The 13367-nt window shown below is 40.6% G+C and overlaps 1 protein-coding gene across 1 annotated transcript in view; it reads right to left on the bottom strand.

Annotated features, from left to right (window-relative positions):
- The window catches only part of ttc27 (tetratricopeptide repeat domain 27), a 220596-nt gene that overhangs the window by 80515 nt on the left and 126714 nt on the right, over positions 1 to 13367 (bottom strand). The window contains exon 13 of the mRNA XM_072580509.1: positions 10535 to 10762. Within this exon, the coding sequence (XP_072436610.1) occupies positions 10535 to 10762 (228 nt within the window). The remainder of the gene's footprint in view (positions 1 to 10534; positions 10763 to 13367) is intronic.

A 13367-nucleotide genomic window follows, 5' to 3' on the forward strand; every position in this document is an offset into this window, starting at 1 on the left:
AAGACTTTCAAACACTAGCTAGGTTGACAGAGCCAAGCAAATTGTTCTTTGCTTACTGTAGGCTATTCTGTGCAATCATTTTTAATGAAACTAAAAGCCAAGCTTTTTGTTCAAAACCAGCAGACTCTGTGATTAATGTTTAAGCATTACAAAAGGTTTGGTTAATTTTGACTGACAGTGAGGTGATATCAAACAGACGCTATTTACCTTATGGCAGACTAGTCACAAGACTTTGTCTCAGATCATTTTACTCTTACTCCCACTCAGGAGGGCTGAGAACAGTCAACACTCTCTCACAAGGGAGCCACAGTTAAGCTTTCCAGCAGACAAAGAATTAAAAACTAATTGCACATCAATTTAACATTAAGATCAGTTTAAAATAGAGCAGACACATAGGGAAGTGCTGCAGCAATGAAGGCTTTCAATTCAAATGTTGACCTCCAATTTTCTTTAGTGGATTGCCCTGCATTGTCGGAAAATATATTCCACATCCTGTAATGCGCAGAGAATAGTTGCAAAGGCTCAAGACAAAGAAAACAGATCAATGAAAGATATTGCACATAAAGCAAAGAATACACAGTGAAATTGACAGAAAATTTCAGGAAAGTTGAAGTTACAACTTTGAAATGTGGCAGGATTAGTAAATGTAATGCCCAAGGGACGTCAGTTCAAATCCCACCATGGCAGCTGGTGGAATTTAAATTAAAATTAATAAATCTGGAATTGAAAGCTAGTCTCAGTAATCCTGACCTTCAACAATGGTCATTAAAATGCCATCTGGTTCAATCATGTCCTTTAGGAAAGAAAATCTGTCATCCTTACCTAGTCTGGTCTACACCTGACTCCAGACCCAGAGCAATGCGGTTGACTCTTAACTGCCTGGGGCAGCACGGTGGCAGCAGGGGCCCAGGTTCGATTCCAGCCTCGGGTGACTATCTGTGTGGAATTTGCACATTCTCCCCATGTCTGCGTGGGTTTCCTCCCACAGTCCAAAGATGTGCAGGCAAGGTGAATTGGCTATGCTAAATTGCCCACAGTGTTAGGTGCATCAGTCAGAGGGAAATGGGTCTGGGTGGGTTACTCTTTGGAGGGTCAGTGTGGACTTGTTGGGCCGAAGGGCCTGTTTCCACACTGCAGGGAATCTAATCATGACAAGGTTTAGGGTTAATGCCTCATTGGTCAGACAAAACAGCAGTCAGTGCACTATTGGATTCTGAGAGATAGATAGGAAGATAGTCAGTGGTTGGTTGAGGTCAGCCATCTCAGCTCCAGGACATCTCAGCAGGAATTTCACCAGATAGTGTCCTATGCCCAACCATCTTTAGCTGCTTCATCAACGACCTTCCCTCCATCATAACGTCAGAAGTGGTGATGTATGCTGATGATTACACAATGTTCAGCACCATTTGCAACTCCTCAAAAAATGAAGCAGTGTATGTTCAAATGCAACACGATCTGGACAATATGTAGCCTTGAGCTGACAAGTAGCAAGTAACATTCATGCCACACAAATGCTAGGCAATGACCATCTTCAATAAGAGAGGATTTAACCACCGCCCCTTGACATTTAATGGCGTTACCATCACAGAAACCCCCATTATCAACATCCTGGGGATTACTATTGACCAGAAACTTAACTGGACTCACCACATAAATACAGTGGCTACAAGAGCAGGTCAGAGGTTAGGAATACTGTGATGAGTATCACATTTCCTGGCTCCCCAAAGCCCGTCAACCATCTACAAGGCATGTGTCAGGAGTGTGATAGAATACTTCCCACTCGCATGAATGGGTGCAGCTCCAACAACATTCAAGAACGTTGACACCATCCAGAAGAAAGCAGCTGCTTGATTGGCAGCACATCCACAAGCATCTTCTCCCTCCACCACCAACATTCAGTGTGTTCTACCTACAATATGCACTACAGAAATTCACTAAAGATCCTTAGACAGCACCTTCCAAACCCACAAGACTTCCACTACGAACAACAAGGGTAGCAGATACATGGAAATACCACCACCTGCAAGTTTCTCTCCGAACCATTCACCATCCAGACTGGAAATAGTTCACTGTTTTTTCACTGTCACTCGGTCACTGGAATCCCCTCCCTAATGGCATTCTGGGACAACCTACAGCTGCGGACTCCAGTGGTTCAAAAAGGCAGCTCACCACTACCTTCTCAAGGACAACTAGGGACGGGAAATAAATGGTCAGCCAGTGACATCCACACCCCATGTGTGAATAAAAATACACAGTTTTGTGCAGCCCTCTTGATTAGTATTTCCAATTACTTTTAAGTTCATTACAGGTCATTCCACTACCCATGTGTTTCCTTCCCCATGTTTTTTCTAGTCCTTTGAAATTCTGCTCATCTGTAATTTTCAATTTCTGAAGGGTGATATGTCTGAACTATTCGCTTCCATTCAGATAAACACAACAGCTAGGAGATGGAACAGGCAATTTGGCCCCATCAGCCAAATGGTTGATCTCACCTCAGCTTTAACTCCACTTTCCCCATAACCCTTCAACCCATTACTAATTAAAGGTCTGGCTACTTCTTCAAATTTATTTGGTGTCCCGGCATCCACCGCGCTCCACGGTAGTAAATTCCACAGATTTACAACCTTTTGACAGAATGAATTCCTCTTCATCGCTCTTTTAAATCCTCGCCTTAGCCTAAAACTATAACCTCTTGTTCTAGATTTTTCTACAAGTGGAAACATCTGCTCTATGTCCACTGATGACATTTTCACCCAACCTTTGGAACTCCTAGCCTTTCACCGCTGGAATTTATGCAGTGAACCTTTTCTGAGCTGTCTCCAAAGAAATTACATCCTACCTCAAAAAAAAAGGACCAAACTGCATATGTTCCAGTATAAAACTAAAGTACTGTACATACTGAAAACCTGAAAGAAAAACAGAAAGTGCTGGAGAAACCAGACAGCATCTGTGGAAAATGAAACAGATTTAACATGGAGTTCAAAATGACTCACTAAACTTGAAATATTAAATCTGATTCACTTCCATTCATATGTTGATAGACCAGCATTTTGTCCTGGACGACGTCTCACAATGAGGTGTCACTGGGGGACAAATGCCATTTTGAACATTTAAAATAACATTTTTTTCATATTAGACGTTAATTCATAACTCCTGGGTTCAAAACAGACTCATCAACATTCAATGGGCACTTTTGGCAGGATATGAGTTTAACACAATGTTCTTGAAGAGACGCCAGTAATTATGCAAATATGGAATGGAAGTTCTACCATGCTGAGCTCTTAAATAAATCCAGAAGGTGGCACTTACAAATCTGGTTATAAACAATAAAATCTTTCAACTTATTGGAGGCACAAGTATGCTCTTGAAGATACCTATACAGGTTTGGGCTAAGTTTAATGAAATACTCCATGGAATAGAGAATGTGATGAAAAAGAAAATCTTTCAGAAACTTGCTAGTTTGTCACTCAAAATTCTATGTTAATAGTTTCACAACTTAGCATCCTGGGAAATGGGTACTGATCCCAACACATTCTTTTCCAAAAAAAACCCTCCAAAAATAAAGAAGAATACCAGCTCATTTAAGGTAAACTAAAATGAATCCATCAGTTTTTTTTCCCACAAGAGAACAGAAAACTTTTTTTTTCAGCAGTTCTGCTGTGCAACTCCTTTTATAATGAATTTATAATGACTAAGTGTCTTGGATGAAATATCCTGAAGTTGTTGAGATTTTTGTCAATTTCACTTCTGAAATATTTTTCTACATCTCAGGTTCTATGTTGATGCAGCCTGTTGAGATGATATAACTCTTGTCAATGAACACATGAAAAACAACTTCACCTCCATATTCTTCCCTCACATTGACATTTCCACAAATAGAATTCTGAAGTACAACTTGCCTTTACATAGCACCTTTAATGTCGCACGTTTCACACAAGTATTATCAAACAAAATTTGACACACAGTTGCATAAAGAAATATTAGGGCAGGCGACTAAGAACTTAGTCAAACAGATAGGGTTTAAAGGGCAATGTTGCAGATTCCGGGATGTAGATGTTTCAGCAAGAACAGAGATGATGATGGTAAAGGTTGGCGGGGGAGGGGTGGGGGGATGGAGTGTGGCATCGTTAATCAAGGGTAGTATTACAGCAGTTGAGAGAACGTTCGAGGACTCATCCACTGAGGCAGTTTGGGCTGAGGTTAGGAACAGGAAAGGAGAGGTCACTCTGTTGGGAGTTTTCTATAAGCCTCTGAATTGTTCCAGGGATGTAGAGGAAAGGATAGCAACGACGATTCTCGATAGGAGCAAGAGTAACAGGGTAGTTTGGTAGTAACAGGGGGACTTTAACTTCTCCAATATTGACTGGGAATATTATAGTTCAAGTAGTTTAGGTGGGTCAGTTTTTGTTCAATGCGTGCAGGAGGATTTTCTGACACTGTATTGAGACAGGCCAACAAGATGCCATATTGGATTTGGTACTGGGGAATGAACCCGGCCAGGTGTTAGATTTGGAGGTAGGTGAGCACTTGGCGATAGTGACCATAATTTGGTTATGTTTACAAGAGCAATGGGCAGGGATAGGTATGTACCACAGGGAAAGAAGTACAATAGTGGGAAAGGCAATTATGATGCGATTAGGCAAGATTTAGGTTACATATGGTGGGGAAGGAAACTGCAGGGGATGGACACACTTGAAATGCGGAGCTTATTCAAGGAATAGCTACTGCAGGTCCTTGATAAGTGTATTCCTATCAGGCAGAGAGGTAGTTGTCGAGAGAGGGAGCCATGGTTTACGAAAGAAGTTGAAGCTCTTGTCAAGAGGAAGAAGGTGATGTGAGGATGAGGCGTGAAGGTTCAGTTATGGGGCTTGAGAGTTATAAGTTAGCCAGAAAAGATCTAAAGAGAGGGCTAAGAAGAGCCAGGAGGGGACATGAGAAGTTGTTGATGGATAGGATCAAGGAAAACCCTAAGGTCTTCTATAGGTATATCAGGAATATCAGAATGACTAGAGTAAGATTAGGGCCAAAGATAGTAGTGGAAAGTTGTGTGTGAAAACTGAGGACATAGGGGAAGCGCTTAATGAATACTTATCGGCAGTATGCGTTTTGGAAAAGGGCAATGTTAGTGAGAATACGAAGATACAGGCTACGAGATTAGATGGGATTGAGGTTGACAAAGAGGAGGTTCTAAGATCTGAAAATAGATAAGACTCCTGGATTCAGATGGGATTTATCCTCGGATTATCTGGGAAGCCAGGGAGGAGATTACAGAGACTTTGGCTTAGAACTTTATGTCATCATTGTCGACAGAAGTAGTGCCAGAAGACTGGAGGATAGCAAATGTTGCTCCCTTGTTCAAGAAGGGAAATCAGGACAACCCGGGTAACTACAGACCAGTGAGCCTTACTTCGGTTGTGGGTAAGGTGTTGGAAAAGATTCTAAGAGATAGGATTTATAATCATCTAGAAAGGAATAATTTGATTAGGGATAGTCAACACATTTTTTTGAAGGGTAGGTCATGCCTCACTAAACTTATTGAGTTCTTTGAGAAGGTGACAAAAGAGGTGGATGAAGGTAAAGCAGTCAACAAGGTGTATATGGACTTCTGTAAGGCATTTGATAATGTTTCACACGGTAGTTTTGGGATTGAAGGTGATTTAGCGGTTTGGATCAGAAATTGGCTCGCTGAAAGACAACAAAGGGTGGTGGTTGATGGGAAATGTTCATCCTGGAGCTCAGTTACTCGTGGTGTGCCGCAAGATCTGTTTTGGGGCCAATGCTGTTTGTCACTTTTATAAATGATCTGGATGTGGGCACAGAAGGATGAATTAGTAAATTTGCAGATCACCCTAAGGTAGGGTCGTGCATAGCGCCGAAGGATGTTGTGGGTTACAGAAGGACATAGATAAGATGCAGAGCTGGCTGAGAAGTGGCAAATGGAGTTTAATGCGGAAAAGTGTGAGGTAGTTCACTTCGGAAGATGGAACAGGAATGCAGAGTACTGGGCTAATAGTAAAATTCTTGGCAATGTAGATGAACAGAGAGATCTCGGTGTCCTGGTGCATAAGTCCATGAAAGTTGCAACCCAGCTTGACAGGGTTGTCAAGAATGCATATGGTGTGTTGGCATTTATTGGCAGGGGGATTGAGTTTCGGAGCCACGAGGTCATGCTTCAGCTATACAAGACACTGGTAAGGCCACACCTGGAGTATTGCATGCAGTCCTGGTCACCACATTATAGGGAGGATGTGGAAGCTTTAGAAAAGGTCCAGAGGAGATTTCCTAGCATGTTGGCTGGTATGGAAGGAAGGTCTTATGACGAAAGGCTGAGGGAACTGAGGCTGTTTTTGTTGGAGGGAAGAAGGTTGAGAGGTGACTTAATCAAGACATATAAGATAATCAGAGGGTTAGATAGGTTGGACAGTGAGAGCCTTTTTCTTTGGACGGTGATGGCTAACACGAGGGGACATAGCTTTAAATTGAGAGGTGATAGATTTAGGACAGATATTAGCGGTAGTTTCTTCACTCAGAAGGTAGTAGGGCGTAGAACGGCCTGCCTGCAATAGTAATAGACTTGCTGACATTAAGGGCATTTAAATGGGCATTGGACATACATATGGATAATAACTGAACTGTGTAGGTTAGATGGGCATCAGATTATTTTCACAGGTTGGCACGCAACATCGAGGGTTGAAGGGCCTGTACTGCACTCTGTTCTAAAAGGAGGAGGAGTACACAGACAAAGGGATTTGAGGGCGTATATTTCAGCCAAGGATGCAGCTGCAAATGGCAAAGTGAAAGAGCCCAAGGCTGGAACTGGAGATATTGTTAATCACCATGTTCAAATATGCTCTGACACAACTAGTGCGAAGGTAGGACTTGACCATGAACTGTACAGGTCTGACGGTTGTCAGGGTGAAGTGGAAAAAAAAGTGTTGAATCAAACAGTAGCAGTGATTACCAATCTGTAGAGGACTACTTATAATGGAATGACTATTTACAACTGGTGTTATAACAAATATTTTTAACCAAATAGATTACTGATATACACATATTAGATTTAAGAGTCTACATAAAACAACTGTGCATTTATCAGGGACCAACTGAAGTTACTTATTAATCCTTATCCTGCTAAATAAACTGATTCATCTATTGAGGTATAGTTTTAAGGTTAAAGGAGTAGGAGAAGCTGACATAAATCAAGTCGTGGTTAAGTAACGTGATGGCAAGGCTTTAAAGGTCTGTGGTCCACAGTAACTGATGGACTGAAACAGGATTTTAAAAAAGGACAAGGAGTTTCATAGCACAAAACTTAATTATTTTAGAGTATTATTAATCTGTGTGAGCAAGTCTAACAAAAAAATTTGCACAGTATGCAGCATACTACATCTCGCTCCAGAAGAAAATTTACTTTATATGAAATTAAACTAACAGGCGTACTCTCTTTGGAAAAACAGTTTAGATTGGAAGGGGGAAGTGATGTTGGAATTTTTAACTCTTGATGCTCTGTCTCTCATCTGGGTAATGAGCAATCTGAGAGAAAAAGCTACACCGTTGTTCACATGATCCAAGTGACAGACAGGCCTCTTAACAGCTGCTCGGCATCCCCACTTAACATTGAGAGGAGGCTAACCAAGTATGTAAACCAGGGTTGCGCTTGAGCTTGCAAAGTAAACCCTGGTCCTGGTTTTTACAATTCATAGATGCTTGAAGGAATGCACGCTGACGGGATGTTCCAGGAGGGAGGGTATTAGGTTCCTTGGGCATTAGGACCAGTTCTTCGTAGACAGGACCTGTGCAGTATTCACCAGAGCCAAAGCCCTTGAGGTGCAATTTGCTGTCTGCAATGTATTTTAGGGAAGGGAACCAGGGGATACTACCAGAAAGTATAAATAAAAATGTACAAAGTACTGAGAGAGACATATAGCTCTCAAAAATGAAATAGTAAGTTATTAGATAGGAATAGAGTTCCAGGGAAATCAACAAGATCTAACTTGGCCAGACAGTGAAGATATAATGTTGCACATTACAGGGTAAAATAGATTGATGAGCTGTAGATGCAGGTAATGATAGAAGAATGCGATTCTGTGGTCAACAATGGAGACCTGGCTCAACATACTCCATCACTGGTTACTGTCACAGAATTTATGACAGAATTGTCACAGTGCAGAAGGAGGCTATTTGGCCCATCATTTCTGTACTGGGTATTACATATTTCTGGATACATCATGCTCAGGCAAGATTGGGAAGGAAAGAAATGAGGGGTGGCAGCAGAATGAGAAAATTACCCTATTGGACTTCCTCCAAGAGAGGCAAGAACAATTTTTCTTTTGGTTAGTAGCAAGTAGTAGTTTAGTTAATGATAAGAAATGAGGATAGGTCACCAAATGATGGAAAAGAGATAAAAGAGCAAAACAGGGAGAAGAGTTTGTGAAGTGTGTTCAAGAGAATTTTCTTGATAAGTACATTTCAGCTCACTAAGGAAGAAGACATGGCTGGAGCAAGTTCTGAGGAAAAATATGGATTTCAGTAACCTACTGTCAGTAAGGGCGCAGTCAATTTAGTATTAGAATGCTCGGTTTGGCCTTGGAAAAGGACAGGGAATAATCTGGAGCAGAAATACTTAATTAAAAGAGGGTTAATTACATTGGGGTAAGAACAGACCAGATCAATCAGAATCAAAGACTTCAAGGCAAAATGTAACACAAAAATATTTTTCTAATGATATGGCTTGGCTATAGCCAAGGTATAATCACACAAAGGCGAAAGGGAGAATAAGTAATGCCAAGGTTTCCCGGATGATAATCGAAATAGAGAGAAAGACGAAAAAGAGAAAGAACAGATGCCAGATTTATTATACACACGAGAACCTAGTCATGTATAAAACGCACAGAGGGAAAGTAAAATGGATAAAGGAGAGGAAGGAGTATGAGAGGAGACTGATGACCAACATAAAAGGAAATTCAGAAGTCTTCTGTCGGTGTATAGGTAATAAAAGCATCGTGAGAAAAGGACTGGGATAACCAAGGAACAAAAAGTGGACCTGTGCATGGAGTCATGGGTCATGTCTGATGCACTAAATGAGCACGTGGCAACTTGCCATCCTCATGAAGATAATACTACTGAAGTCACAGGGTAAGGAGATTGAGACACTGAGTGGCCTGAAAATAGATGTAAAACAGGTATTTAAACATCAGCAGGGTCAGCTGTGATGCCTTTGATGATGAAGAGGGAAGAAAGAGAGGAAACTGCACTGGTACTAGTCATAATCTTCCTTGGATTCACAGGTGGTGTTAGAGGAGAATGGCAAATCTTTGTTCAAAAACAAATTTACCCAGAAACAAACAGCCACTCAATTCAACTCCAGTAGAAGGAACGCTTTTAGCATCTATAATCTGGGATTAAATTAAGTTGCTTGAACAAATGCAGATTAAGTAAGGAAAGTTTGCATGGAAGTATTGAAGGTAAATTGTGTTTAACAAACTAACTTAATGACATAACAAAGATGGTTGTAGAGGGTAATGCCATTGATGTGCTGTTAAAGTGCCATATGTTTGTCAGCAACGTTGTGGTCCATGAAATAAAATGGACAGTTACAGCAGAGGTGAGAAGTTGGGGGTGTGACAGGAAACAGAGTAGCAACGAATGGTTCTTTCTTGGAGTGGACGCACTTACACAATAGAGTTCTCTTTGGTTATTAACAGGATCATTGCTTTTCTTGAAATGACCCAGACATGGGTACAATTTCAAAATCTGCAGAGGACCCAAAAGTTGTCAGTATTGTGAACTGTGAAGAGGATAGTGATAGCCTTCATGAGAATACAGGCGTAGTGCTAAGTAGCAGCTGAAACGACAGCCTATTTGTACAACCTACATAACCCAAAAGCTTGGTTTCATGCAGAAGCTATCCCTTTTTCCATTTCTGTCAAGCACGTGAAGTAAAATCTTAACCTGTTCAAACTTGAAAGTAGTTCGCAGTCAAATTTTGTTCCATATCAATAATCTGCAACACCTCATCATCACAGCCCCTTGGCTCAATCACATCTTTACTCCCAAACATCATACGTTCTCCCTCCTTGTTATGTTCAATCCACTGAAGAGCCTCACATCCTATCTTTCTAATCCAGGCACAATAGATCAGCTTTCTTATTTTTCACATTGAACAGTTTCCACTTCAGCTGCGTGCATGTGGTATGGGAGGCCCTCTGTCTGACACAAGGCAACGAGCAATCATCTGTAACTGTGGACTACGGAGTAGCTCAATTATCCAAAGTGTTTAGCATTAGACTCAACAATTTACATTGCGTTGATGTCCAGTGGGTCTGAGTGATTGCAGGCAGTGGACCTATTGGCTCGGAAGAAACACAGACTACACAAATCAACCAGGAAATGGCAGTATTGACTGAAAATTACTGGCAGGTGTGAAATGACATTAAAAGTATGCAGGTTTCAATACAGATACCTCCCTCCAACAGAATTCAAAACCCATTTTATTATCCCACACATTAAGCTCAACAAGAGGTGAGCTCCCCACCTGTAAGCAGTTGATCTGCACTGATCGCTCAAAGCATTCCACACATTGTCTGAGCTCATGGTTACGGAGGTGCAGCAACCCTTTGGAGCGCTGAGCACGGGCACTGCGATAATTGGACAGTTCCCAGGCCTTGTCGTAGTACTGGTGGTCATTCAGCACATCTCCCAAGAGGCAGTACAAAGTAGGTGTCTCTTTCTTCTCTAGCTCTCTGCGAAGAACCTCTTCTGCCTGAAAAATGACCAGAGGATGAAATCAAACCCTGGACAAATCCAACAGGTTCAGCAACACAGGTGGGTGCTCATTCTCCACTGCTTGCTTTTTCTTAGTGTTGTAATTCACAAGTGTGCTTTCATCAACAAAATTAACACATTAAAGATATAATAAACATGCTTTTTGACATACTGTACCTTATCTGTGTTATACTAGGTATGGGAGACTCATAGAACACTGAAGGTGGACGGTTGGCTCATCAGATTCGTGCTGGCTCTTTGAACAAGCTCTCCAATTAGTCACGCAGTCCAACTCTTTCAGTGTCTGTGTAAACGCTTTCTTTTAGAATCATAGAAAGTTTACAGCACAAAGGAGTCCACTTGGTCTATAGTGTCTACACCACCCCAAAACAAAAGAATCACTTAGTCTAATCTCATTTCCAGCATTGATTTCATAGACCCATAGGTACAGTAATTGATATATCTCATAAATGAGTCAAAGGTTTCTGCTTCTATTTCTGGCAGCAAGTTCAAGGCCCCTGTTTTTCTGAGTGAAAAACATCTTCCTCATCAGCCTTTAATCTTTCCACCAATTAGCTTTAATCTAGTAGCTGCTAAAGGAAACAAGCCTTTCCCTTTCTTTCCAGGTCACACTCAATTTTGTACATCTCAATCAAATCTTGCCTCACTATCCCAATCAGTAAAGTCTAGTCTGTCCTAACTTTCGAGTAAGCTTCTCAAGGATTTGTCCAATTCACTAGAAAGTTACGAGTGAATCTACTTACACAGTCCTTTCAACTAGCACATTTCAAATCATAATTTGTGCACACTCATTTCTCATCTTTCTTGTTCTTTTATGCAAATTACTTTAAATATTTCACCTCTGGTTACAGCTATTCCTGTGATCAATGCTACATCTATCAAAACACCTCCTAATTTTTAACAGATCTATTAAATTTCCCCTTGACTTTCCAGTTTGAAGGAGAAAGATCTTAGTTTCTTTAGTCTGTCCACAGAAATAAAATCTTTTACCCTCAGTTAATTCTTTCACTGTTGTGCAGCCCTTAGTGTTACCTTGCATCACTATCAAAGCCTTCACCAATATTATGACCTACCAATAGGCTTGTTACTCCCAGAGTACAAGTGAAATGAAACTCCTTGCAATTTTTTTTCCCCTTTTCACAGAACTACCGAAGCCATGACTGTTTGAACCTTTGGGCAATCACCCTCAAGCAACAATAATTGTTCTGCAATTTATTCTTGGCTGTAATGAATTAAGTTTTGACAACCAGAGCATCAAGCTAAAGATTTTTTTGTGCACAAAGTTACAGTAAAAAAAGCACTTTGTGAGGTAGCATGGAAAATAAGGATTTAAAAGGTATTAAATATATTTTGTGGCTGTGGCTTTCAAAAGTCATACTGAATAGTCCTCAATCATGGAAACATATTGTTTGAGCCCCTTTTCCCTTGCTCCATGGTAGAATGCTTCAACAGGGAAGCAAAGCCTGGTATAATCAATAAACAAAATAAATTGGCTCCTTATGAACTGGCATAGTTATATATGATCACTCAAACTCTGGCACTAGGTCACAGAGAGTTAGTGCCAATATCAATATCATAAGCTAATTTCCACATCCAGTGATTAAGCAGTAGAATAAAAAGCTACAGTGTACTATACTACCAGACACACATGTTCATTCTGAGCTAGGGGACCAACCATGGCGCCATGTGGAAATCGAGTGTCTCAATTTGTGTGGTTAAAAAATATTGCAACTTCTGTTCAACATGTTCTTCTCATCAGCTCAGCTTGGGTAAGCCTTGCTAGTGCTAAACAATTGGCATTTCCCTCATCCTCTAACCTCCGACCAAACTAATACCCCAATCTTCAATGCAACTGTGTGGGAAAATATAGCTTTATCAAGAGAAGACTTTTTTTTATATCAAAAAAAGTGGATAGGAAACATTGAGCAGTCAAAAATGATGAAAGCAAAAGAGATTGGAAATTAATTCCATTTTTAATTCTTGATTATAAATCAGCATCAATTGTTTTCAAGAACCAAGAATATTTTTATTCTCAACAGTCTTTCTCCCCTCACCAAGCAATCATTACTCATCGGTGGATCCTGGTGATGTATTAAGCAGGAATGTCAGCAGCGTCAGTGAAGCTTAATCTATCTATCATTCAATATCATAAAAGGTCACTTGAAATACAATTGGAGCGGGAAACTAACTGATTTGGTTTAATTAATCCAGAGGTGCTTAGGAAAATTGTAACCACAAATCTGCCTCCACATCCTGACTCAATTATTGAACATGGATTGGGGATCTGCAACCTGGAGCATTTCTGTTTTCTGCTTTGTGAGCCACTTAGAGAGCTCCTTTTAAAACAAACAGGAGTGTGCCTTTCTAGAGATACCGTGCTCAACCAAAATAAGAGTAAGAGATTCAGATGATGAACATTAACTCAATAATCAGATAAATCAGGAACCAGCAGTGTGTTAAACAATGTATAATACTCGAAACCTCAATCTATTTTCTTATTACTGAATTGAACTATGAGAAGTTATACCTAGCATACTAAAAATTATCTGCCAACCTGGAGAAGCCACATCATAGGGTTACAT

This window comes from Chiloscyllium punctatum, chromosome 11 (genome assembly GCF_047496795.1).
Source record: "Chiloscyllium punctatum isolate Juve2018m chromosome 11, sChiPun1.3, whole genome shotgun sequence".
NCBI lineage: Eukaryota > Metazoa > Chordata > Chondrichthyes > Orectolobiformes > Hemiscylliidae > Chiloscyllium > Chiloscyllium punctatum.